Below are 27,954 nucleotides of genomic sequence, written 5' to 3' on the forward strand. Positions count from 1 at the left end.
AAAACATTCTGATCTAGCATACGTCAGAATTTGGTAAAAAATAAAATAGGGTTTTCTAGATTTTAGGAACTTTGTCAGGACAGTCTCAAGGTAATCTTTTCAAGAAGGATTTTTCTGCACAATATCAAATTTCTACAAAGACTACATTCCTACTGCATACTCTTCTCTGAATTTCCCATAGGAAACTATCATTTTACCCACTTGAGGGGAGGGGAGAAGAAGGAGAGAAGGATGATTTCTTAAATCCTAGTTCTACAACTAAAGCATCAGAGGTGTAGAGTGGAACTGATGTTTCTGCCAGGTTTTTAGTGACCTTCTGCCTCTGGTCTTTGAAGAGGAGGGCTTACCTTTAACCAGAATGGAAGCCGGTGTTCTTCCCTCTCTACAGGTGGCTTCCACTGATGTGGCTGGATCTCTTCACAGCACTTCCCGAAGATGGGCAGCTGTTTGGTCTTCTTATAAAACTGAGCATGAAGAAATGAAGCATGAGTTACATTTCTTTCAGAAACATTGCTCTCTGTCCAGGTAAGGAGTGGGGTGGGCAGTGGTTTGACTGACACAAACACACATACACACACAGGTACACATCCATATATACATGTATATAAACAGCATGTGCTGAATGCTTCTGCATTTAAAATTATACTAATCTCTAATCAGTAAAGATTTTATAGTTATTCAATGCCTTTTAACTGATAATCTCTATTCAGGTCACCAAGAAGGGTAAAGTTTAGGTCACTGAGAAAAGGAAGCAGAGAAATCTTATTTAAAATTTGCTCCTGCACAACAGCTGCCTTAACCCTCATCCTGGACACATGGAAGCTTCTTTTTTAAAAGCAAATAATAGTGAAAGAACATTAGAAGGGAAGGGAAAGAACAGAGAGACTGAGACAGTTAGGTTTTAAGCATAAATGAAGATGGAAATTGAACTTACAATGACAATAAGCACCCATTCATTCACATTTGTAGAATGCCTTCTATGTGCCGGCACTGTGCTATAAACTGAGCATACAAAATAAGAGAAGCAATTCCTGCTCTCAAGGAGCTTACAGATTAGTGGGAGAAACAGTCAAGTAGACCAATAATGACATTCTGTGTAAAAAAGTACAAAGATGTATACAAAAAATGACACATAACTTCACACTTGAACAATATTTTTCTGGAGCAGGTGCAACTGGTATAGATGAATCTTAATGGAACAGAGTTTGCTACATGAGGCAGGGGAGGGCAGAGTATACTTCATGTTCAAATCATGAACATGTTTAAGGAACCACAAAGAGAAAACTACTGCATTAATCTAAGTGTAACAAAGTCCTGAACAAAGGCAGTGGGCAACCGAGTAGGAAATAAAGTAAGAAAACTGAGGATGTGATGACTGGTAGACATGGTAGTAATCAAGCAGGAAGGATTGAGAACACTTCCCAGGTTTATGGACTGAGACGTTAATGTCATACACAAAGACACAGACCACAGAAGGGGTAAGTTGGGGAGGAGTTTGCTGTTATTGGTGGTGACAGTGGCACAACTGGAGGGTACAGAGGGAGAGACGTAAGTTCTATTTGGGGAGTCAGTGAGGAGTGAGAGAACCAAGTTAAGAATTCCTTTAAACAGTTGGCTACACTAAGTCAGAGCTCAGGAGAGAACTAGACCAAAGACACAAATTTGAAAATCATGGAGAGAGATAGATAATACCCAAAATCATGAGACCATTAATCCAATTTACTGTGGAACACTAACATTTAAGGACAGAGCAGGAGAAGAAGAGTTCATGAAGGAGCAGCCTGAGGTAAGAGTCCTGGTATCACAGAACATAAGAGAATAGGGAGTTTAAAGAAGGAATGAGTGAACAACACTCTAAAGTTTAAGAGGAGAAGAAGAGAAAAGTAGCTACTGGATAGCTAACTGGGAGATAATTCACGATCTTTGCAGGATAATATCCACACATTCATAGGTTAAAGAGTTAAGGAGAAACCTACAGTTAAAACAGTTTAAACCATCCATTTGTCTTTGTTCCCTTTTGAAACCCCATGAAAATAACAGAAAGGAATTTCTTACAGGTAAAAGCCTACAAGGAGAGAGAGAATGAGAGAAAATGATAACAACAGCAAAATTTTCAAGGCTAAAAAGCAGATGGAGCCCTGGCCAGTTTGGCTCAGTGGATAGAGTGTCAGCCCCCAGACCGAAGGGTCTGGGGTTTGATTCCGGTCAAGGGCACATACCTCGGTTGCAGGCTCGATTCCTGGCCCGGGGACTATATGGGAAGCAACCAACCAAAGTGTTTTGTTCACATTCATGTTTCTCTCTTTCTGTCTCTCTCCTTCCCTTCCACTATCAAATAAAAATCAATGGGAAAAATATCCTCAGGTGAGGATTAAAAACAACAAAAAAAGCAGATGGATGAATACTGAAACACATGAGCTTCCAAACTAAGACACAGGAAAATGAAGAAAACCAAATCCCATGTGGAAGAAAGTTCACAGCCAACAAAATTGATGTCAGAGTCTAGCAAAAAGCTAAGACACCACCTACTTCTTGAATTGGAGGAAAAGTTACAACTAAAATTAGGTAAAGATGAAGAGGACAGATTAAATCTGTTGAGGAGGCAGTCAAACCCCCATCCCCTCTCCCACTGTGTGGAGTCAGGTGAAAGCCTCCCCCTGCCCTGGCAGGAGGATTTCTGGAAACGATGATCTCTGGACCAAGGCACTGGGCATAACTGAGGGCTGGGTACTATGCTTAACAAATACAGAAATTCCAGCCTTCTTCCTCTCCTGCTTGCCCACTGTCCCTCTGCCATTCACTATTTTAAAGTATTTAATGAACCAAAAAGGCTACTGGAAATTTAAAATGTTAGACGAAATAAAGAACTCAACTTGGCCTAAGGGTTAGAAGAAAAAGTGAGTATCCCAGAAAGTACAACATAAAGACAAAGTAATGTGGGAAAAGATAAAAGACAAGATGCGAGGACCAGCCTGAGAGGCCTACCATCTGACTTACTGGGCACTGTGCAGAACAGATCCAATGAAGGGAGGACACCATGCATACATAATTCATGGAAACTTCCCAATACTGAAACACACGAGTTTCCAAACTACGTTTTACCAAGCACCTCACGTGATTAATGAAACTAGACCCAAACTAAGGAATATTATTATGAAATTTCAAAACAGTAAAGAAGAGGAAATATCTTACATGCTGCCACATAGAGAGATAAAAACTGGTATCACGCCAAGATTCAAGAGTCAAAACAGCATAAAATTTCTAAATTGTCAGCACTAGAAACCAGAAGAAAATGGAGCAAAGCCCTTAACAAATTCTGGTAAAAATAATTTCCAATTTAGAATTCTGGTCCACTGAAGGAGAGTAGAACAGAAACATATTTTTAAAGGTTTTATTTTGAATAATTATAGATTTACAAGAAATTACACAAATAGTTCAGAAAGGTCTTATATGTACCTTTTACCTCGTTTCACTCAATGGTAAAATATTGTTACATTGTAACATATACAAACCAGGTATCTAGTACATTGACTAGGAAATTGACATTGATACAATCCACAGACCTCAATACATATAGTTTAAACTTAAAAATCTGATTCTCAAAAACTCTTCCTCAGAATACTACTAGGATGTGCTCCACTAAAACATGAAAGTAAAGCAAAAAAGATGTGGTATTCAGGAAATAAGAGAATGCAACATAAGTAAGAGGCAATCAATCACGAGCAAAATGGTAAAGAAAGAGCCTAAGTTGATGCTACAGCAAGTTGAGAGAGCAACCCATGTAAAGTGGAAACGCATCAAAGCGTAGGCAATTAATCTAGTACACAAGTGTAAGGAATTTGCTATAGATAACAGATCCCTCTCTTCATCAAAACTAAGAAGGAAAAAAGAATGGTTGCTCCTAAGAGGTCCCGTAAGGATAGAAAAAGGCCTCTCTTTTTCTTTGCTTTGGCGTTTCACAATTTATGAGAAGCACCTTGTAATTAAACCCCAAGACAGCACTAGCTGATTTGGCTCAGTGGCTAGAGCATCAGCCTGCGGACTGAAGGGTCCCGGGTTTGATACCGGTCAAGGGCACATGCCTGGGTTGTGGGCTCGCTCGAACCCCAGTAGAGAGCGTGCAGGAGGCAGCTGATCAATGATTCTCTTTCATCATTGATGTTTCTATCTCTCTCTCCCTCTCCCTTCTTCTCTGAAATAAAAATATATATATTAAAAAACAAAACAACAAAAAACAACCCAAGATTGTTGGCTCCTCTGTTCAAACTGCAAGACAAGCTAAGCTACTTTCAAGGCTACATTCTTGCATCCCCTCCTCCATGTTGTTTTCACAACTCAGGGAAAATTTGCACCAAGGAGTCTCTCTAGTTAGTAAAAAGTTCCCTTCCTCCTTCCCCATCAAACGAGCCTCTTTTGAACTCTTCATAACTTTTGTTCTGAGGCTTGGGAAAAATACGGATAAGACACCTCCTTAGGATATCTGTTGGACTGTCTTTTGGAAGGCAAACTAACTTTTTAAGACAACCCCTCTGGTATCTGCTCAACTTCAACACAATCCCCCTCCCTTCTCTGTCACCTAGCAACAGCAACCAATCACTCTTTATTTTTAATTTTATTATTTTTTAAATATATATTTTTATTGATTTCAGAGAAGGGAGAGGGAAAGAAAGAGAGAAAAACATCAATGATGACAGAGAATCATTGATCGGCTGCCTCTTGCACGCTTCACACTGGGGATTGGCCCACAACCAGGCAATGTGCCCTTGACTGGAATCAAACCTGGGACCCTTCAGTCTACAGGCCAATGCTCTATCCATTGAGCCAAACCAGCTAGGGCCAATCACTCTTTAAAAGTGGAAGCCACTTTTTGTTACCCGTCCTGTACTGACTAGCAATACCTGGCCCTTTCCTCCCTTGTAAGATAAAACAAATTTCTTCTCTGCATCTATCTCTTCTTTTAGTTGTGAATTCTTTCACAGCCTGAGTCACCAGCCAAAGCCCTAACAAGTCCTCAGGTAGAACTTGCAGGAAACACTTACTTTGAAGATGTTGTCAGGAGCTCTGTTCATGCTGCGGTTCTTAATTCTCACTGTCAGTTGGTGGGCAGTCTTGCAAGTTAGAAGGTACTTGCTGATTAGAGGCTTAGGAAACTCGGTCCCTTCAAAGTGCTTTAGTCCTAAAACTAACAAACTGAGAAAGAACAATGACTCGAAATCCCACTTCACAATCCATTCTTCTAAAAAGGCTTCCCAGACTAACTCCACATTTTACAATCCACTTTTTCTACATCTAATTCTTGTATAAGTTAGTGGCTACTCAACAAAAAATTTCAGATATTTACTGAGTGCTAATAAGTACAATGAACAATACTCAATGAGAAGTTCACAACTGTGTGAGAAGAGGAAAACATAAGCGTAAATCACTAATGAATGTCAGAACATGTGAGTTTTCATACTTTGTATTCCTTTGAACTTTGTATTCAAAGGAAGGAGGATGGCTGTAATAAAACAAATATAAAAAACAATGGGCACCATGTTAAGCATATGAAATCAACACCAACACTACCTCCCATCATAACATAATCTATTATGGTTACCTATGTACATATTTACTGATGGCAATGGGGCAATACACATCAAGAGCCATAAAAATATTCCTAGCCTTTATCGCATAATCTCACTCTTGGGAATTTACCAGAAGGGATGAACAGCAAAGATTTTCAAAAGCTCTATGTACAGCCCAGCCAAAGTGGCTCGGTTGGCTAAGTGTTGTCCTGTGCACCGAAAGGTTGCCAGTTCAGTTCAGGTCAGGGCACATACCTGGGTTGAGTTTGATCCCTGGTTGGGGCAGGTACAGAAGGCAACTGGCAACCGATTGATGTTTCTCTCTCACATAGATTTGTGTGTGTATGTGTGTTTTTTCTCTCTCTCCATTCCTCTCTCTAAGCATGTCCTCAGGTGAGCTTTAAAAAAAAAAAAGCTCTATGTGTACAAAGATCTTTGGTGAAGCCTCACTCACAACTGCGAAACAGCAGAAGGGAGAAAAGTAGCAAATGAAAGAAATATCACAGGGCCATTAAATATTCCTTTAAAGGACAATATACAGAAACAATAAAAAAGAACAATGTTACAGCAAATAGAAAAACAATTTAAAAAAGATGTTAGGTTAGCCTTGGCAGTGTTCTCAGTGGTTAGAGTGTTGGCCTACACACCTAAGGGTCGTGGGTTCAATTTCTGGTCAAGGGCATGTACCTGGGTTGCAGATTTGATCCCTGGCCCCGGTTGGGACTCATATGGGAGGCAACCAATCAATGTGTCTCGCTCACATCAATGTTTCTCTTTCTCCCCCTCCCTGCCTCCCTTCCAATCTCTAGAAATCAATGGAAAAAATATCCTTGGATGAGAATTAACAAAACAACAACAACAAAAAGACATTAAGTTTAAAAAAGGCAAAAAAAATATGTATTTAAATGGCCAATAATTATACAAGAAATGCAAGAGAAAAATCATTATCTTGGGATGGTTAGAATAGTGGATAAAAATTTTTTCCTTCGGAAAATTTCCTCTAATAGTACATACTACAAGATTGTTTTTTACAATCAATAAAAGACAAAACATAATTTAAAATGTTTGGAAAATGTGCATATCATTCCCCAAAAGAATAGTATTTGGCAAGGCTGAAACAAGCACATATTATATAACGTTTTAACAACCAACACTGCTTTTCTTTGTCTTTTGTGTCCATATCTTATACATGCCTTATTTCCCTAAGCTCCTTAAGAAATAAGAACTAGACCTTCTCTTCAGGATATTCTGTGCTAACCCCTCCACAATAAACCCTTACTTGTCCTCAGCCTTGGTGAATGAATTCTTATCCTGGGGATTCTTTGCCTTCAGGGAACACACTGGAAGTAGCTCTGGATACATGAAAACCTTGCTTGTGGCCAGGATCCAAGCCACTTGCTTTGGTAAACAGGGAAATTTACAGGCTGTAAGAAAAAAAAAATCCCAATAAATTAAATTCTAGAACAAAGAGGACTTCACACAAGTTTCTGATTGCATTTTTGCATTTAGATAGAGCTGTCCCCACCTAACTTAATCCCCTCCAAATCCACACAACTCTCCCTACAAAAGTTTCCACAACTTTCTGAGCCTAACATACACCTCATGGGAATCCCATTCAATGTTACTAAAATTTGATTTTCTTATTCTTTCCTATGTAGAATACTTAACACACTAAGTAACATAAATACTTAGAAAGTATCTACTAATACCTGGCACACAGTGTATGCTAAAAATATTTTTACCTCCTTCCCCCTTTAAATCCTTGAAAGATAAATGACCTTCAACAATGCTTTCTTTCTTCCAGGATAAGATTTCAACTTCTTAAATGTCCCTCACAAATCTGGTACTCCAAATTTTATTTTATTTCATTCTTACTTAACTTTCATTAAGTTTCTCCCAGATTCCTCCTGAGGCTGGGAATTAAAATAAAAAACATAAGGAGAATGAGACGACACAGTCCCATTCATTTCTGTCTTACTGTCCAAGTCTCTCAATTCCAGGCATTTTTCTGCCTTTCCAGAGATAAGAACTACTATAGCCATACTCCTCCTTCCATAGGTGTTTTTATATCACCAGAAAAAAAGTACAGGACACTGTATATATTAGTCATTACTGAAGTTTGGTGTTAAATTAAGTTTTCAGTACCAACATATAGCTATAAAGTAGTTTGAGATCAGTGTCCATGACCTAATGAACTTAAATTCAAATATATTCAATTTAACTATAAGAGTCAGGGACTTAAAATCAAATCCAAAGACAAACCTAAATCCAGACCAAACCACAACTAATTTGCTAAACCAGGAAACAAATCAAAAGCAAGTATTTATCAAGTATATGGGTGGTGCTTCTTTTCTATGAGATACCAAATGGAGGATGACACTGGTGCTACGGGAGGGCCCAGGGGCCCTGTAATGGGAGGCCGCAGCCGCTTCCGAGGAGGATTTGGCAGCGGCATCTGGGGCCAAGGTCAAGGCTGAGGTCGTGGCCAGGGCCAGGGCCAGGGCCGCGGCCATGGAGCTCTCAGAGGCAAGGCCGAGGACAAGGAGTGCTCCCAGTCACCAAGCTGGGCTGCCTGGTTAAGAACATGAAGACCAAGTCCCTGGATGAGATCTAGCTCTTCTCCCTGCCCATCAAGGAATCTGAGATTATTGACTTTTTCCTGGGGGAATTTCCACAAAGATGAGGTTTCGGAGATTATGCCTGTGCGAAGGCAGACACGTGCTGGCCAGAGGACCTGGTTCAAGGCATTTGTTGCCACTGGGGACTACAATGGACACACTGGTCTGGGTGTTAAGTACTCGAAGGAAATAGCCACTGTCTCCTACCCGTCTTGACAGTTTTACGAGGACTCCAATCAATGCTGACATGTGTGTTGAAATCTTCAATGAGCTTCATGGCTCCCATCAGGTTACAGGGTTGGAACAAGGTCTGAAACTTGGGGTTGAACTGATGGTGAAGGGCAATGGAGCTTTGAGCAAAGGTTCCCAGCTCTTCCTGGGAAAACAGGGCACAAAGGAGATTTAAGTTCCAGGCCACTAGTATCAATAGCCCTTATCCTGTGTGTGAAAAACTGTCCTTCCTATTACAGGATAAAAACAGGTAAAAAAATCATCCTAAACTCTTTCACAATTAACATTACCTCTTTAAGACTGCAAGTCAGAGCAATACTCTCAAGGAAACTGAATACACTCTCTGCCCTTTCATGAAAATCAGTGATTTATGTTCTCTCAGCAAACACAGGAAGACATAGGAATAGCTACCAAAACATGCAGGAGAGAAGAAGAAATATAGATTATGGTGGGTGAATATCTGTGAGAAATGACTTGCCAAGCTAACTGTATACTCAATCTTTAGAGTTAGGGATATCTGGAACCTTACAAGAAATATCCTGGTGGTACTGGCCTCCGAGCTGAGACTGGGGTTGGCGGTGGAGAGAAGGTGAATTTGCGTCAAAAGCTGAACATGCTGGGGAAGGAAAGAAAACAATACAGTGACATGTTATGATGCCATTTCAGGAACCCAGAAGATCTTGTCAAGATATTTGCAACTTTATTAGACATCTTTTGCTTTCTCAATAGTCTATGAGTGCAACATAGTATGAATTTTACAGTTATGTTCCCCTGGAGCAAAATAATAGAATCAGAAGTTTAACCTCAAACCAGAGAAACTGAGATTAGAAAGAAGAAAAAACTATTCTGGCCACAAGGCTATTAAATTCAGAATGGATTACTAGGATTCTTTGAAATCTATAATTCTGAATATTATCAACATACTTATATGCATTCTTGCCTGAGCCATGATGACTCATGAACGTAAGTTCTCAGGGCCTACCTGATGTGAAGATCCTGGGGTCCTATGGTTTCAAAGAGTGTCAAGACACCTATTTCTGACTTTTACAAAGATGCTAACTTTGTCTTCAGGTCAAGCCATGGGATGATCCAATAGTAACATTACCAAGAAGAGTCTCACCTGCTGCATCTGCTGCTGGAGCCTCTTCCTCTGAGCTGGGTCTAGAATCAGAGTCTGAGGAACATTCTCGCTCTGGGGCTTAACCCTGTCTACTTCCTGCTGCTGTTTGGCTGAAGATTTTCTCAACTTCAGCTGCTCAAGGAGCTCCTTCATTGTACGATGTTGCTCATTTAGCAAGTTGGCCAGTGGTTCTTCAAACCTATCCCCAACAGGGAGATGACTGAATGTGAACATTTCCGTAGGTCCACAACACATCCAATTCCTTCTAATAGTGGTCTAAGAGAGTCTGCATAATTTCTATCTACTGATAATTCCTAAATTCCACTTTAGCCAATAAGCAAAACTCCTAGTCTATCCAAATCTTTTCCCAAAGTTGTTAACATAGATTCAAATAAGATGATTCTGAACTGTACCTCATCCCCATTTTTCTACAATCAGTCCTCTAAGTAATCCTATATAATAAAAGCCTAATATGCTAAGTGTCCAACCATTCGACCAGTCGCTATGACACGCACTGACCACCAGGGGGCAGATGCTCCGACCAGTAGGTTAGCTTGCTGCTGGGGTCTGGCCGATCGGGACTGGGCAAAAAGGGCCAGACACGCCCTGGACAAATCCACATACTGGGCTGGTTTCGGCCCGATCCCTGCAGGCCAGGCCAAGGAACCCCACCGGTGCACAAATCCATGCACTGGGCCTCTAGTATACAAATAAAAGGAAAGGAGCAGAGAAACACCAGGATAACAAAGCAGTCAAAGAGCAAATGGAAACTTACCATTCAACTATCATACTGATATGCACATTAATCTGGAACTTGTTCTTAACAATTATATAAAATATCCTCAAAGTATAGCATTTGTTCTCTGATATACCCATTACTTCAATCCCTGATCTAGCTTCTCCCATTCCACTCTTGTTCTGCACTGCTTTTGTTTCTTAAAAATTCAAAGACCTGCAGGCATGAAGCAACAAGGGATATACTAAAATATATGGCAGTTTAACTGACCTGGTGAATATGGCTCGCCACACCCTGGTAACTCCCTGAAACCCCATCCGGTGAGACAAAGGGCTGCTAGAAAACCAGGTGTCCTCAAAAATGGCCTGCCTACAGACTCACTCGCTTACAAACATTCACTTTAAGCTGAAGCCTAGAGACAGCAGCTCGAAAGGTGCCAGAGACAAACCAGGGACAAACTGAATTGTATGGCTTCATGGCAAGCGCCACCATTGTCCCTGTGTTGAGGCCTCCCTACAAACAGCTGGCAGATGCAGGAGGGTGCCAAATCTGAATCTGCATTAACCTGATGAACACCATTAGCACCAGCAGGTGACACCGAGACCTCGCTCCACCCAACTCGCACATTGTCAATAACACCTCAATAAAGCTAAAAGGGGAAATTCTGAGATACTTGTTATAGTTTCATTATGGTATTTATTGTAATGGAGTATGACTAATATTTCTAGCTTTTACACATTGGTTAATATACTTTGTTGTCTTCACTAAACTGCAAGTTCCCTTAAAGACTAGCTTTCAAATGAATCCCAAGCTCTCTAGTTAGGTAATGCTGTTCGGTTAAAACACAGGACTCATTAGAAGCTGTGGATCTCTAAGTTTTGCTTTGTTCCACCCAGGGAATAAACCCCATCCTGATTTCTGTTTCTACTCAGAATGAATAACAATAATGTACAGATAGATTATGCAAACCCATCGCAAAAATAGGAGGAAAAATTAAAGCCTCTACTATCTGGGTGGAGCAACAGAAGTGCTAACTTTATGTGAAGAGGGCAGTACATATATTTCAGACCCTAGGGCATTATTACAGGTGCTTCATGGTTTGCTCAATTAATGCCTAGGTAATTAACAAACATTCATTAACATTTACCAGATGTTAACAGCAAATGAGGTGAACAAAGGGACATGATGGATATGACAATTTGGGGTAGTTTTTGTGGCTGGCCACGTAAAGTCCTACATACCTCTCCAGCACCACTCACCTGGAGAAGTTGCCACTGATGCCAGCTGCTGTTTTTTCTCCCTTCCCAAACAGATACAGCTTGGTCTGTAGCTGCACTGCCCCATCATAAGGAGACTTATTCACCTGACAGCTAATACTCCCCTAGGGCTGGGGAATTAACTGAAATTTCTGAAAACCTTTTCACAAGACATTTTTTCTCTATTCTAAGTTTCAAGGTCTTTGACAGGCCTACCGTAGGGCTTGAGGAGTATTAAAGTTAGGTCGAGGCTCAGCCACACGTTCCTCCTCCTCTGGGCCATCATCTTCCATGCTGGGGAATCCCATCTCATCTTGGAACTGAGGAAAAGGAAAAGGAGCGTTTTCCTGGGGAACGGGCATGTGAAGTCACTGCAGCAGTGAGAAGGGAAATTAATCACTAAGTTTACAGGATAATGCTGGCACTCAGAAAGAGCTTGCATCAGAGTATTTTTCTCACTTGAGGACTTCCACAGTCCTGCACATGGGATGACTACACTATTACCCCAGGGGGAAAAAAATCTCTCAACTGGTCAATCTGTATAGCTAAGGACAGAGCATGGATGACTGACAGTGATCATAACATCTTTTAAGAGATAAATTTATGAGAAAGGTAACTATGTGAGTTTAGAATAATCTAAAACTAGTATGCAATCTTTAAGGATGCACCAAATGATAGCTGGGAAGGCCATCCAAAGTTTGCAAGTAAAGTTTACTAAGAATTATCTATATATGGATAATCAAAGTTTGTTAGTTACCAACATTCTCCTGCCATTATATTCTCTCCTGGGTGGACTAAAGGGGGGGAATTGGCTTTGTATGAACACCATTCTGGAGGCAGGGGCCCTGGGACCCAAAAACAGAGCTTGCTGAAGAATCTACTTTTACCATCCATTCTTACCCAAAGATCCTTACTCACAGTTTCAAACAGCTCTTCCATCAGTCCATTCACTTCCTTTTCTGCAAGAAAACCCAAACAGTATGTTGTGGGCACATTCCCATAAGAGGGAATTCCAAGAAAACAATGTATGTTATTTTCAGCAAGGCATTTGACAAAATCCGCATACATATCTAACATTCACTATTCAAAAACATTTACTGAATACCAACTATGCCTCAATCCTGTTCTAGATACTTGGAATACATGAGAGAACTAAACAGTCTTATTCTTGTGAAGCCAGAGTAGCTAAGTGGTTGAGCATTGACCTATGAACCCACAGGTCACAGTTGGATTCCTGGTCAGGACACATGCCAGGGTTGCCAGCTCGATTCCCAGTAGGGGGCATGCAGGAGGCAGCCAATCAATGATTCTCTCTCATCACTGATGTTTCTATCTCTCCCCTTCCTTCCTCTCTGAAATATTTTAAAAAATATTTCTATAAAAAAATAATAAAAATGACGCTTTCTTCATAACCTGGTCAAAAGCTAACAATGTAATGCATGCAATAAAAATCAATAATTTCTGAAATACGTTTTCTATCACTGGCAATAAAGTAATTTTTCAAACAAATGACTCAAGTCAAGTGATTTGCTTTGCATGCCTCCAATCTTGCTTTCTTTATATTAAACTGGTATTTAATCAAAATGGTATTTCTAAAATCCAAATAAGTTCCTACTTAAAACTCTTTGAGCGCTCCTTTTTGATAAATCAAAACTCAAACTCAAGGTTCTCAAATTCAAGGTCTGAACACTGATTACCCTTTTCTACCACCACTCACTCACACAACTATACCAACTACTTATTATTTTCCCAACACACTTATTGTTGTTTCACAATTCTGCTGTTTATAGATGCTCTTACATTTGTAGTATCCTTCTCTGCCCCCATTTACCAAAAATCTCCTATTCCTCCTTCAAAACTAGGATAAAAAAAATCTCATTTTGTGAATCATTTCCTAAGCCCTCCCACCCTAATTTCATATCATACACTAGATTATACTCTTTTAGGCCTTTATACACAACTTATTATAGCACCTATCACTTTGTATTATAATGTTTTCTTCTTTTAAAATATATTTTTATTGATTTCAGAGAGGAAGAGAGAGGGAGAGAGAGATAGAAACATCAATGATGAGAGAGAATCACTGACTGGCTCTCTTGCACATCCCCTACTGGAGATCAAGTCTGCAACCCAGGCACCTGCCCTGACCGGAATTGAACCTGGGACCCTTCAGTCCACAGTCTGACGCTCTATCCACTGAGCAAAACTGACTAGGGCTATTACCATGTTTTCTGTTTGTATCCCCTACTAAACTGTCACCCTATAAGACACAGGCCATGTTTTATTCATTATGGTATACTAAGTATAATCCCTGCCAAATACTGGACTCAATACATAACTATGGGATATATAAATAAACGACTGATAGGCTTTCTGAAAATATACCTACATTTAAAGATTTATAGAAATAGGATAGAGGAAGCTTAAACATCTCAGATTAAATGGACTGCAAACTTTACCCTCAAAAATATACAAAGTGAACAAATGTAGATGGGACAGAGTCAAGAGCAGGACCCATAGTAAACACAGACTCACTGGTGATTCTCACTGCCCGATCAGTGCGGAAATCCTCTGTATCTGGTTCATCACGGTCTTCCAGGAAATTGTATTCTGGATCATCATCATCATCCGCCTCATCTAGAAAACACAAAGTATCAGACACTCATTCCCAACTCTGAACTCTTATCTTTAGTGACAATGTAAGATAGTCAGCACTATAAGACTCTGTTCCAATAAAGATCATCTATCTTTAAGTTTTAAAATAATTTATTTTTTCCCTCCGTGCCTTTGCACAGATCACTTCCTACAGCTGACTCATCTCACTCACCTATTCTCTCCAATAAGCCAAATTCCTTCCTTCCTCCAAAAAAGACTTAAATCTGTCAAAATGCAGCAAAAGCCAGAAAAATGAACATATAATTTATCTCAGGAATGCCACTTTGATTAGTGCATCTTATGAAAATAATATTTTGTTAACCTTCATAAAGGCATTGACAGTGGAAAAAAAATCTAATTCCCCAAAATCAGGAAATGACTATAATATGAAATGCAAAGAAGCAATATTCTATAAAAATTCCATATATACATGACAAAAAACACAATGTAATAACATATAATAATCATTAAGTTTCAGAAATTATATCCCTATATTAGGACTCAAAAATAACTAAAAATACACAAAAATAATAAGCATTTGTTATGTTAGGACATAGAAATGTGGTTGTGTTTCTCCCTAATAATTTTCTCTGTATCTTCCCCATTTCTCAAGACAAATTGTTTGCCCAGCCGAAGTGGCTCAGTGGTTGAGCATTAACCTATGAACCAGGAGGTCATGAAGAAGTCACTGAATTATTGTTATATTAAGGTAATATTTTTCTGAGACTATTATTTTTTAATTATTTATTTTAAAATATTTTCATTGATTTCAGAGAGGAAGGGAAAGGGAGAGATAGAAACATAAATGATGACAGAGAATCACTGATTGGCTGCCCCCTGCATGCCCCCTACTGGGGATCAAGCCTGACTCAGGCATGTGCCCTGATTGGGAATCAAACCGTGACCTCCTGGTTCATAGGTTGTCACTTAATCACTGACCCACACTGCCGGGCCTTGTGACAACTTTAGATTAGTGATGTCCAAGAGAACTTTCTACAATGATGAAAACGTTATACATATGCATTGTACAATAATAGTAGCCACTGGCCATGTGCAGAAGTTGAGAACTTGAAATGTGGCTAGTGCAACTGAGAGACTGAATTTTCTTTTAAAAAATATATCTTTACTGATTTCAGAGAAGAAGGGAGAGGGAAAGAAAGATAGAAACATCAATGATAAGACAGAATCATTGATTGCCTCCTGCACATCCCCTACTGGGGATCAAGCCCTCAACGCAGGCATGTGCCCTTGACTGGAATCGAACCTGGGACCCTTCAGTCTGCAGGCTGACACTCTATGCACTGAGCCAAACCAGCTAGGGCAGGAACTGATTTTTTTTTTTTAAATCTACCACATGAGAAAACTAAATTCCTTACTACTACATAGCCATTAAGCAAGAGAGGAAGATGTCTATGCATTACAATGGAAATAGATCTAACTTATATTAAGTGAAAGAAACAAAGCTTCAGATGCAGAACAATATGTGCAGTATGATTCCTTCTGTGGAAAAAAAATATTTGAGATAAATATGTGCTTGATTAAATACATAGAAAATATCTAGAAAGTATTAACAAAGATTGAAGAATAGAACTCTTTGTACCCTTTCACGATTTAGTTTTTCATAATAAATATCTTTCATTAAAAATAAAAATATATACACAGTTTTGGTCCACAATCATTGAAAAATCTGTACCGATTAAATCGCATCTAACCTATATTCTTTACTCAATATTAATAATAGTTTATAAAATATTAAGTTGCATTGTTTATACATAGCTATTTGAATGTCAAATCTTTTTCATGCATTTGTGAGTTTATCTCCCCAATAAAACTTCTTTAATCCTTGGAATGGAATTCTGTCTTCCTAATCTCTACAGTCCTTTCTTATTAAGTCTCTTCACAGTAGATCCTTTTCAAACACTGCTGAATAGTGAAAGCACTGAAAGAGCCTATAACATATGGATATTATATTAATGTTTGGACACCCATCTGTTTGGGTGCAAGAACTGCAATAGACAACTTCTGCCTATAACACACAAATGGGTCAGCCAATGTTCTCAGAATACCTATTTGGCAAACATGTTGAAAAATCAATGAAAAACATATCCTTGGGTGAGGATTAAAAAAAGAAAATATGACAACATCTGGAATCACTACAAATGAAATTAACCTCATATCTTCTAAATCTACAGAAATATATTGTACCAAATGATTAAATTATGCCTGATTTCCACTACAGTACACTTTTTAAAACTCACCAGACAATTTTAATAATGTAATTTCACAGTATTAAAGTAAGAACTTTTACTTATGTTCTAAATCCCTACCATAAGTAGGGATTCTTACACGACGTATGACTGTAGTCAACATTATTTTTTTGTCTGATTAATACTCCTTCCTCACTTCTGGAAACACCATCACTTCTTTTGACCAACTACATACTCCAACCACATTGTTCTCTGGTATGCTGCCAATCACAGAACTCCATGATGAACAGCCTTCCTATCAATCCCATGCAACACCAAGAAAGTGAGCATGTGATCAAACCAAGCCAATGTGAGTTGTTCCCCTGGATTTTCCAACTGCACCCTGTAGGAGAGAGTCCTTCTGATCTGAGGACAATGCAAGAAGTAAACGGTGTGCTTATGACTATGGTACAAGCCTTATAGAATAAAACAGGGTTAATAATGGAGTTGATCGACAAAAAGAAGTAGAGATGAAGGCTATAGAGAAGGAAGGCGGGCCCTAACAGGGTGTCAACTCTACTGCAGGTTTTTCTGCCCTTTAGCAAAGTCTGGTTTCATTTGACCTTCTTACAAGTGGGGGTTTGGATTCTTTCACTTACATCATAAAGAACCTTAACACAATAGTCAAGTGAATCAATGCACTCCAATGAGAGGGTATATAAAATTATGTGTGCATTTATATTTCAGGGGAGGATTCTTAACATTCAAGATTCCCAAAGATTCTAAACCAAAAAAGGCGGAAGAGGGGAATTTAATTACTAATCTATCTATATAAAACTGTAATATGCAAATCGACCCAACAGCAGAACGACGGGTCACTATGACGTGCACTGACCACCAGAGGCAGGTGCTCAATGCAGGAGCTGCTCCCAGCCTGCAGGCCCCAATTGGTGTTGGGGGAAGATGGGGTTGGCTAGCAGACAGCGCTAGGCCAGCCAAGGCAGGTGCAAGTGGGGGCTCCCTGATCACCACGACGGTCGCCCCACATATCGGCTCTGATCGCTGGCCAGGCTTAGGGACCCTAACCGTGCACAAATTTCATGCACCGGGCCTCTAGTCCTATATAATAAAAGGCTAATATACAAATCAACCAAATGGTGGGATGACCGGTCGCTATGACACACACTGACCACCAGGGGGGAGACGCTCAACACAGGAGCTGCCCCCTGGTGGTCAGTGCATTCTCATAGGGACGCACTGCTTAGCCAGGAGCCGGGCTCATGGCACAGAATGGGCTGAGGGACAACCCACTGAGTGCACAAATTTTGTGCACCGGACCTCTAGTTTAAAATAAATTGCTGGGTAAATACCAAATTCAATTAACCAAAAATACCTTCTTTAAGTTTTTAACTAATGAAAATTTCATCACAGAGAAAGCAGACAGAGTAGATAGTAAATGCAAGTAAAACTACTTACCTTCATTCCCCACATCATCATTCATGAGTCCCCCAAGCCACAACTTCCATTCCTCATCATCTGCTGTATTGGGGTCATACATGTCTGGGGTGATGTCTGGAGCTTGAAGCTCTGCCTCTAGTTGTCCCAGAGGAACATCTTTCAGAGGCATCTTAGACCGGGTTCGGAATGCAATGAGACTGTCATCCATCGGCTAGCCAATAGAGAAGGAAATAAAAACATGTCACTGAATGCCTAATGCTTCCAAATTCTCCAAATCTCATCATATCCTATGTGTTTCTCTTCTTAGCTAGAACGACAAAGTCTCTTCTCTAAACAATTTGAGTTTATTATTCTTTGAGAAACTTTAAGGACAATGACATCAGTCTTAAAACCAAATTTCAAGAACATTTAAAACAGCTTACTAAGCTATAATTTATATGTCATAAAATTCACCATTAAAGACCGGCCAGAGTGGCTCAGTGGTTGAGCATTGACCTATAAACCAGGAGGTCACCGTTTGATTCCCAGTGAGGGCACATGACTGGGTTGCAGGCTCAGTCTCCAGTAGGGGGTGTGCAGGAGGCAGCCAATCAATGATTATTGTTTCTATCTCTCTCTGAAATCAATAAAAAATGTATTAAAAAAAAGAGAAATGATTCTTCATTAAAAAAAGTTCACCATTACAGGTATAAAATTGAGTGGATTTTACTGTATTCACAGAGTTGTGTAATCAACACTACCTAATTCCTGAACATTTTCATCACCCCCCTCAAAAAATCCAATTCCCACTAGCAGTTACTCCCCACCCCATTCTCACCTGCATCCAATCTGTTAATAACCTTTTGCACTCGGATGTCGAGTGTGACTCGACACGGTTAGCATTAGAATAAAGGAATCGAGAAAAAAGCAAGCGAGTGCAAAGGGTTAACCACTTATCTACTTTCTGTCTCTAAAGATTTGCTTATGCTGGATATTTCATATAAATGGAATCATACAATACGTAGCCTTCTGTCTCGGGCTTCTTTTACTTAGCATAAGTTCATTCATTTTGTAGAATGTATCAAACCTTTGTTCCTTTTTAGTGCACAATAATATTCCATTATATGGATATACAATTTCTGGTTTATTCATTTATCACTTGAGGAAAATTTCAGTTGTTTCTAATTTGGAGCTATTATGAATAATGCTGCTGTGAACATTTGTGTATATATTTTTACATGGATATGTTTTCAATTCTCTGGAAAAGGAACTGCTGGGTCATATGGTAATTATTGAGAAACCACCACACCATTTTCCAAAGTGGCTGCACCAGTTTATGTTCCCAGCAGCAACATATGAGGGTTCCACAATCTTCCACATCCTTGTCAACACTTGTTACTGAAAATCTTATTTATTATAGCCATCCTAGTGGTAATGAAGTGATATCTCATTGTAGTTCTGATTTGCACTTTCCTAATGACTGAAAATGTGGAGAATCTTTTCACTGCATATTGGCCATTTACATATTTTCTTTGGAGAAATGACTATTCATATGCTTTGCCCATTAAAATTTTTTTTTAATTTTTCAATTATAGTTGACATACAATATTATATTAGTTTTAAGTATATAACATAGTGATTAGGCATTTACATAACTTACAAAGTGATTAACACCTAAGTCTAATACCCATCTGACACCATACTGTTGACTATATTCCCCTTGACTGATTTTATACTAGCAATATGTACATCTTAATCCCTTCCCTTTCGTCCTTCATCCCCCTCTATTTCCCAAATTTCCATTTTTGAATTGGGTTGCCATTTAAAAGAACATTTTTTTTTTAATTTACTCATTTTAGAGAGAAAGGAAAGAGTCGAGGAAGAGGGGGAGGGAGGGAGGGAGGGGGGAAGAGAGAGAGAGAGAGAGATTGAGATTTGTTGTACCATTTATTTATGCATTCAATGGTTGAATCTTGAATCTTGTATATGCCCTGACCGGGGATTGAACCTGTAACCTTGGTGTATCAGGATGACGCTCTAAACAACTGAGCTACCCAGCCTGAGCAAAATCTAAATTCTTTATCATAGTTTTTTAAAACCTTCATGATCCCACGCTCTAGCTTAGCTCTGACCTCACTCCTACTACTACTTCCCATGATCCTTATGAATCAGGAACTTTAAATGTGCTATTTCCTCTGAATGAACCATTTTTCTCCCAGATCTTTTATACATGCCTGGCTCTTTCTCATTCAGATCTCAGCTCAAATGTCACCTTCATAAGAGGCTTTGTTGTTGTTAATCCTCACCTGAGAACATCTTTCCACTGATTTTTTTAAAGAGAGTGGAAGAGAGAGGGAGAGACAGAGAGAGAGAAACATTGATGTGAGAGAGACACATCATTTGGTTGCCTCCCACATGCACCCAGACCAGGGCCAAGGATCAAGCTGTAACCGATGTGCCCTTAACTGGAATTGAACGTAGGACCCTTCAGTCCATGGGCCAACGCTCTATCCACTGAGCCAAACTGGTTAGGGCTATGTTTCACAATTAAAAATGCTTTCTTTCACATACCTTATTCCTTCCTTAGGAGCTGCCATGCTCACAATAAAATAGTACAAATAAAATAGAATATCAAAAACCTACAATTTCATAACTTTTACTTATCATATCAGAATTTAATATCATCCCTTCTCTCTTCCCAACATAAGCAACAAATAAATTACTCCATTTGACTTTCTCAGTGATTTATTATTTTTTAAAAAAATTCGTTGTTGTTAATCCTCACCCGAGAATATTTTTTCCATTGATTTTTAGAGAGAGTGGAAGGGAAAGACGGAGGGAAGGAGAGAAGGAGGGAGGGAGAGAGAGGGAGAAATATCCATCAATGTGAGAAAGACACATCAATATGGTGCCTCCTGCACAAGTCCAGACCAGGGCTGGGGATCAAACCTACAACCCAGGTATGTGCCCTGAACCGGGAATAGAACTTTTGACCTTTTGGTGCATGGAGAGACACTCCAACCAATAAGTCACACCAGCCAGGGCTCTGAGAGATTAGCATTATATTTACCTGGAAAGAATCCATGCAGACTGGACTAGATGCCAGTTCCTCATCCACAGCATGCAACTTCTCCATGAAAGTACTATCTCTGGTCTGTTTGGGCTTTGGGGGGGGTGGAGGCCCCATGGGTACTACCTCAGCACTGATGTGCCTGATGGCAGGTGTGGCAATTTTCTCAGCCTGATTAAAAGATGCAAGCACATTAAAAAATAAATGGAAGGGATGGAAGGAGAGAGGGGGGAAAAGAAGCTGAGAGAGGGAGGTATATCTTTCATATACTAATAATCTTTCTGGACCCATCTAGATAGACATGATAAAAGTACATAAAAACAAAGACTCTGTCAAGTATATTAATTTAATTAGGTTTCATGCTATTTCCAATGAAACCAACAGGATGCTACTTAGGTTATCAAAAGTGGGAAATGTTATAAAAATGGCTTTAGGACAATATTAGAAAACTGGTATAAAAAAGAGAAGGGTAGGAAAGAAGAAACTCTGTTAGTCACTCTTATTTGGCCCCTTAATGAGACATCACAAAAGCTCTTTCACTATCACTGGGTTCAGTTTTCTGTTAAAATGTTCATTGAGTTAAGAGACTTTGGAATTGAAACAGTTATAATAACCAGTTAAAAATTCCAGGAAGATCCTGGCATGATTATTGATCTTGATTCATGTTTGGCAAAGGGTAATAGTTCAGAATTCACACAAGAAGTCACACGATAATTTTTTTCTATATTATCGCTTTTGTAGATGCAGATTTACCTCTGATAATATGCCATTCTCTTCATCTGTTTCATTCATCTCAGAAGACTGCCTCAGTCTGGATTTCTTTGCCCCACGTGGAGACGAAGCAGTGCTTTCAACATCACTTTCCAACAAACTCTACAAAACATATCCGGTTCACTTTTACATTTATGCTTCTACCTTATTCCACTGAGTATGAAGTATCACAAGAGAATGAAATCACAAATTATCATTGCATTAGAGTAAGAGAAAATACTTTTAAGTAGAAGCTTAATATTGTGACGGTAGGAACAGAGATCATCAGATCAATATGCTCATCAGCAATGCAAACTTTGTAAAATTGTAAGGCATTCATCACAGATCCTTTTATAAACAAGTCAAACAACACATTTAGAAATAGAATATTACCAAAACAGAAATAGAATATTACTATAGCTAAAAGAAACAAGATAGATGAATCTCAAAGGCTTAACCCTTTGCACTCGGGTGTCAAGTGTGACTCGACACGGTTAGCAGTAGAATAAAGGAATCGAAAAAAGCAAGCGAGTGCAAAGGGTTAGTGTTAAAAAAAAGTCAAGAATACAGACCCTCTCTCTTCAGGGAGTCTGACCATGCCATTCCCTCCACCCTCTCCTTCCCCAACAGGTATGTATCTCCCAAACTCCAAGGGGCCCCAGGAGACTGGTGACCAGGGGAGAAATGGGCAGAGCACCTCTTCCAGGGCTAACTCCCTGAACCTGTCTCCAAGGCCCCTTTTCTCTGACTTCCTAGTGAGCCAAAGCAGCCCAGCCTGGGCTCTCCTGTTGCTGCTGCAATGTCCTTCCTTGTTTCACTGTCCTAAGTGTGTTTTTGCTGCAGTCAATAAATTCTTGCTTGCTTTTCTACCAAAAAAAAAAAAAAAAGAATACATGCACTATGGGTCCATTTATAAAGTTTAAAAACAGTAATTGAACTATAATGTGTAGAGCTGCAATTTTAGGTGATATAACTATAAGGAAAAACAAGAAGCCCTAGCCAGTTTGGCTCAATGGATAGAGCCTCAGCCTGCGGACTGAAGGGTCCCAGGTTCAATTCTGGCCAGGGGCATATGCCCGAGTTGCGGGTTCAATCCCGTGTGGGGTGTGCAGGAGGCAGCCAATCAATGATTCTCTCTCAGCATTGATGTTTCTATCTCTCTCTCCCTCTCTGAAATTAATAAAAATATTAAATCAAAACAACAAGGAAGTAATCCAAAAAGTCAGGATAATGGTTATCTTTAGGGGAAGAGAAATGATTATAATCATGAAGGGCAAATAAGAGGTATCTTGGCAATATCATATTTAATGACTTTGGAGAAGTTTCATGAGAATTAGCTTTATAATTAGGCTGTATATTTTTACTGTATGTACAGCTCTGTGTTATATATGTTATATTTCATAATACAAGATATGACAAAATTAAGAGTGTGACAATACGTCTCAGACTTGGATTTATGCAAAGTGAGTAGAAAAAACAACGGTGTCTCAATCCTCTCTATAGAACAGGTGACATTACAAAGCAAGAAAATACACTCTGCCTTATTGAGCCAAATTTTTTTCTATATTATCAACACTCACAGGGTCACCACTGACCTCTTCAGCAGTCTCATCTTCTTCTTCATCATCTGGCTGGTACTCTTCATCTGAGGAATCATCTTCTTCAAGGTTGATATCCACAAACTGAGGAGGCTTCATAAATACAATTACAGAAAGAAATGAAGTAAATAGGAAATATAAACCATATGTATTTGGAAAATAAGGGGGAAAAGACAAAGCAGGAGGGGAAAAAATCCTAAGAGCACAATGAGCTAAAAGCAAGTAACAAGAAGCAGGGGTTAAAGAGACTACTAGCAAGAGAATCAAACCCAGCAATTAATAGAAGAAAAATTAAAGCTGGAATTTTAAACGTTTAAGTTAAAAGCCCCAAAAATGTTAACAAATAAAAAGTACTTAGGTTTCAAAACTGATGAAGTCTTTCTGAAAAAGAGTAAGAATTACCTCTTCCAAGTTTACCTTAATTTCATTGGCCTTCTTAATTGGTGAAATATTCCATGTTGGAATTACCTACCAACAAAGAATATAAGTAATTAAGTTCTCTTAACTAAAATAGACTGTTTTTCATTTTTACTTTCTCTTTACCATTACAAAGAGCCATTTACCTACCATGGAGCTGCACTGAGCTAAGGGTACTGATTATCCCTGAGAGTATACTCTCAAATATTTGTCACAGCTTGACAGCAGAAAAGGTAAGAAAACTATTTCCATGATCAGCATTTCTGCCTTAAACCAGGTAAGACTCTGTATCTGTCTTGTCTACTTTATATCACAACTTGGGTTCACATGAAATAATGAATGTGAAAACTACTTGTAAACTACAATATTATAAGTGACAGTAGCCTTTTGATATCAGTATTTTTTTTAGTCACATTACATAAATCTACCATTAGAATGCCTCCAAAAAGCCAGCCACCAAAAGTACTTTTTTTTAAAGATATATTTTTATTGATTTCAGAGAGGAAGGGAGAGGGAGACCGAAACATCAATGATGAGAGAGAATCACTAATCAGCTGCCTCCTACACACCCCCTACTGGAAATCGAGCCCGCAACCCAGGCATGTGCCCCCGACCTGAATCAATCCCGGGACCCTTCAGTCCGCAGGCTGATGCTCTATCCACTGAGCCAAACTAGACAGGGCAACGAAAGGTCTTATGAAAGGATTTGGAGTGAAGTGTCAAATTGTCCACAACTTATTTTCAAATAGTATAGGAACAAACAATAGATAGAGTTATAAAGCAAATATGGCAAAATTTTACAACTGTTAAATCTAGATGGAATATGGATTCACTAAAACTCTTGCAACTTTTTTCATGTTTTAAAACAGTAGAGTTGGAGGTAAAAGATTTTAAAATAATTTTTTTAAAGGTCCTACATAGTGCTGACAAAATGCCATTGGAGTAGGTAATTTCTTGACTATTTACTTGTGACCCAATCAAAATCATTTTATGGCCGAAACCGGTTTGGCTCAGTGGATAGAGCGTCGGCCTGCGGACTCAAGGGTCCCAGGTTCGATTCCGGTCAAGGGCATGTACCTTGGTTGCGGGCACATCCCCAGTAGGGGGTGTGCAAGAGGCAGCTGATCGATGTTTCTCTCTCATCGATGTTTCTAACTCTCTATCCCTCTCTCTTCCTCTCTGTAAAAAATCAATAAAATATATTTTAAAAAAATCATTTTATGAACAAAATCCAACAGGCCACTAGGTTCTATCTCTACGAGGAGCCTCAGGTTTTCCACATTTCAGCCCTGCCTTGTCCTAGCCACTTATCGAGCTCTGTGTAGCTAGGCCTGCACAAAATGTAAAGGGGATGATGTGATTCAGGGCCACACCCTTTCTCATGTTTGTTTCTGAACCAATCAGCTCACCTATTCCCAAATACATCATGAAGGCAAAGCAGCATCTGGGAGTGTATTGGAGTTAGTCTATTAAGCATTAAGAAGCAAGAGGAACTCTAATCCTGCTCTTCCACATAAACTATAGTCTTGGGTTGTTCAACTTCTCTACACCTATATTCGTGGCTGGTAAGCATAATCCAGAAGCTGATTTGGATCTCCTTGGCCTTTTATTCCAAATCAAACATGGAAATAATATCAATTACACCCCATATGTCAGGTAGACTTCATGTAACTTCTGTCTCTCTGATGGCTGCTTTCATCATAGCTACATGTTCATTTGTGTACTTCCTGAAGATGATAGTTCACTTAATGCAACAGGGTTAGTTGATTAAATTAAAAAATATGATGTGGCTGTCAAAAAGCAAACCTCAGACTGCATCAAAAGAAATATGGTATCTGGAACATTGAGGGGATAACCTAACTTTAACCTGTACTAGTTAAAACACATCTGGACCAGTAGATTCCACTTCGGGCATACTTTTAAAAGGATACAGACAAACTAGGTACATTCAGAAGAAAAGGGTGATTGATAAAAATACTCAAAGCCATGTCACATAAAGACCAATAAAATATTGGGGACGTTTAGCAAGAAAAGAATGTTACAACAAGAGATGCTAGTTTTCTTCGACTAGAGGAAAGGTCATGTGGAAGAGGAACAGACATTTCTTCTACAGGGTTGCAAGGAAAAGAGCTGGAAAAAGATAAAAACTGCAATATGTATTTCGGGTCCATCTTCCTCACTATCAGAGATAGAACGGACTCCCTCAGACTATCACTTGCCTTGTCACAGAAGGTAACCACAAACTGGACAAGTGTTTGTTAAGCAGGATGTAATGTGGTTCCAAGCATCAAAGACCTTGCTATACCAAAATACTTCAAAAGTCTTCAAGTGGTTCTCAAACTTCAGTGTGCAAAAGAACAAACTAGTGTGTTTTCAACGATACATAATCCCAGGCCCTACTCATGGGTCCTGATATGTAGGTCTGAGGTGAGCCCAAGAACGTGAATTTTTAATAAGACTCCTGAGGGAACCCACACCAGGGTGATATTGACACAAGTGGTCCCCAGGACACACTATGAGAAATAGTAAACCCTGCCACATAACATGAATAGAACTGACCTCTTGTTGCTTTCAGCAACTCTAAATGGTTATCTACTACCTACTAAGTCCAAAACTGCACTATTTCCACATCAACTAAAATAAAAATAAACTATGCTGATGATTTCATATATTCTACCTTTACTTGTCTTTTACAAATCTTTCATTAAGAAGGCAAACTCAGACCACAATAATCTCTATATTTTTTTTCTCTACAAATAACCTGAAATTAGATATTATTTACCAATCTAAGTAAACAATAAAGAAAAAACAGAACACCCACCACTCCTTTCTCCACCACTTCCTTAAGTTTAGAGCGTGTCATTTTGGGTTCCTAAAGAGGGGAAAATGAGAAGAGTCAATAAAAATCATCGTATAATTCTTAAATTTTAGGATGCTAACTTTGCCCCCAAATGCCAAACTACTTACAGATTCCAAAGTGCTCTCCTACACTTAGCCAGTTTACAGGTAGCTCTGTTCCATGACATTAAAAAAATGACAATCAAATACTCACAAACATGGGCATATCTTCAGTCTCACTGATGGCTGCTTTCATCATCGCTACCACATGTTCATTTGTGATTACTTCCTGCAGAAAGATGAAATTTCACATTATGCAACAAAGATGTGTCACTCGATAACACTCATCTCTCTGTAATTCTGCTAAGCATATGTAGAGACAAATGAGAGCTATATACTCAGCTTCAGATTAGGGTAATGCAAGGCAACTAAAAGCAAAGAAGCAAGTTTTGCATAAAAACACACAGCTTCAAGCAATTTAACAGCTTATTAGCTGCTACAGGGAATAAGAATGGCTTACATAAAAAGAAATTCTGCCCTAGCTGGTTTTGCTCAGTGGACAGAGCATCAGCCTGCAGACTGAAGGGTCCCAGGTTGGATTCCAGCCAAGGGCACATGCCCGGGTTGCGGGCTCAATCCCCCCCAATAGGGGGCGTACAGGAGGCAGCCAACCAATGATTCTCTCTCATTGATGTTTCTATCTCTCTATCCCTCTCTCTTCCTCTCTGAAATCAATAAAAATATATTTTTTTTTAAAAAGGAAATTCTGAGGTAACTATATGCTTAGGAGAAACTAATAAACAAAAGTTTTATAAATAGCTGTGTTGCTACATATTGAAAAACAGTATTTGCATATGTGCAAAGTACTATAAACTGTTAACTGGGCATCTTTTCAGGCATATTAACCTACAAAAGAGTAAATCCAGTAAAAACATTATCATCATCAAATCTAATAAATAATACAGTAAACAATTGAATCAGTGAAGGCAGCAGAGGAACAGTTTATTTTCCCAGTTAAGTTCTTCTTTAACATTTGTTCAGATTTCAGATGTGTGCTGAGTGCAAAGAGAAATCTATCTTGAAATGTAAAATGTTTCGCCACAGGTAACTCACAAAATTAGTAATTCACATACCAAGAGTCAAGAATTTCCTGAGTACTTTTATTTGCTTCCCATAAAAAATTTCCATTCCAATTACATAGCTGTCCCAGTCTTACTCACGTGAAGGATGTTTCGCACATTGACTGCTGTCAGATTGTGCTGTTTGGCGCCATCCTCTAAGGTACGGTCAAGCATATCATCCAGTTTTGGGTCATAAGCCAAAGTCCCTTCTTCTTGACCCCTTCCATCTCGTTTCCTCTTGGTACCCTTTTTCTTTTTCTGCCTTTTCTCACTTTCTTCACTGTCTTGCTCTTCTGCAAATAAACCAAGAACATCACCAGAATCTCCAAAGTAACTCTCCCCAAACTTAACTCCAAA

At 39.1% G+C, this 27,954-nt stretch overlaps 1 protein-coding gene across 8 annotated transcripts in view; it reads right to left on the minus strand.

Moving 5' to 3' along the window:
* GON4L (gon-4 like) overlaps positions 1-27,954 on the minus strand; it is a 48,777-nt gene that overhangs the window by 12,464 nt on the left and 8,359 nt on the right. For 5 of the 8 annotated variants that reach the window (XM_079760921.1, XM_079760919.1, XM_079760920.1 and 2 more), the window contains 17 exons: positions 27,697-27,890; positions 26,691-26,765; positions 26,460-26,510; positions 23,639-23,689; positions 23,204-23,314; positions 21,627-21,746; positions 20,874-21,044; positions 17,843-18,035; positions 14,061-14,162; positions 12,426-12,484; positions 11,742-11,845; positions 9,534-9,732; positions 8,943-9,029; positions 8,390-8,558; positions 6,844-6,988; positions 5,040-5,190; positions 348-464 (listed from right to left, as the gene is read on the minus strand). In XM_079760921.1, the coding sequence (XP_079617047.1) occupies positions 348-464; positions 5,040-5,190; positions 6,844-6,988; positions 8,390-8,558; positions 8,943-9,029; positions 9,534-9,732; positions 11,742-11,845; positions 12,426-12,484; positions 14,061-14,162; positions 17,843-18,035; positions 20,874-21,044; positions 21,627-21,746; positions 23,204-23,314; positions 23,639-23,689; positions 26,460-26,510; positions 26,691-26,765; positions 27,697-27,890 (2,099 nt within the window). The remainder of the gene's footprint in view (positions 1-347; positions 465-5,039; positions 5,191-6,843; positions 6,989-8,389; positions 8,559-8,942; positions 9,030-9,533; positions 9,733-11,741; positions 11,846-12,425; positions 12,485-14,060; positions 14,163-17,842; positions 18,036-20,873; positions 21,045-21,626; positions 21,747-23,203; positions 23,315-23,638; positions 23,690-26,459; positions 26,511-26,690; positions 26,766-27,696; positions 27,891-27,954) is intronic. The other 3 variants (XM_079760925.1, XM_079760924.1, XM_079760922.1) reach the window with 3 other exon arrangements.

Source organism: Cnephaeus nilssonii (assembly GCF_951640355.1).
Source record: "Cnephaeus nilssonii genome assembly, chromosome: 21".
Classification (NCBI taxonomy): domain Eukaryota; kingdom Metazoa; phylum Chordata; class Mammalia; order Chiroptera; family Vespertilionidae; genus Cnephaeus; species Cnephaeus nilssonii.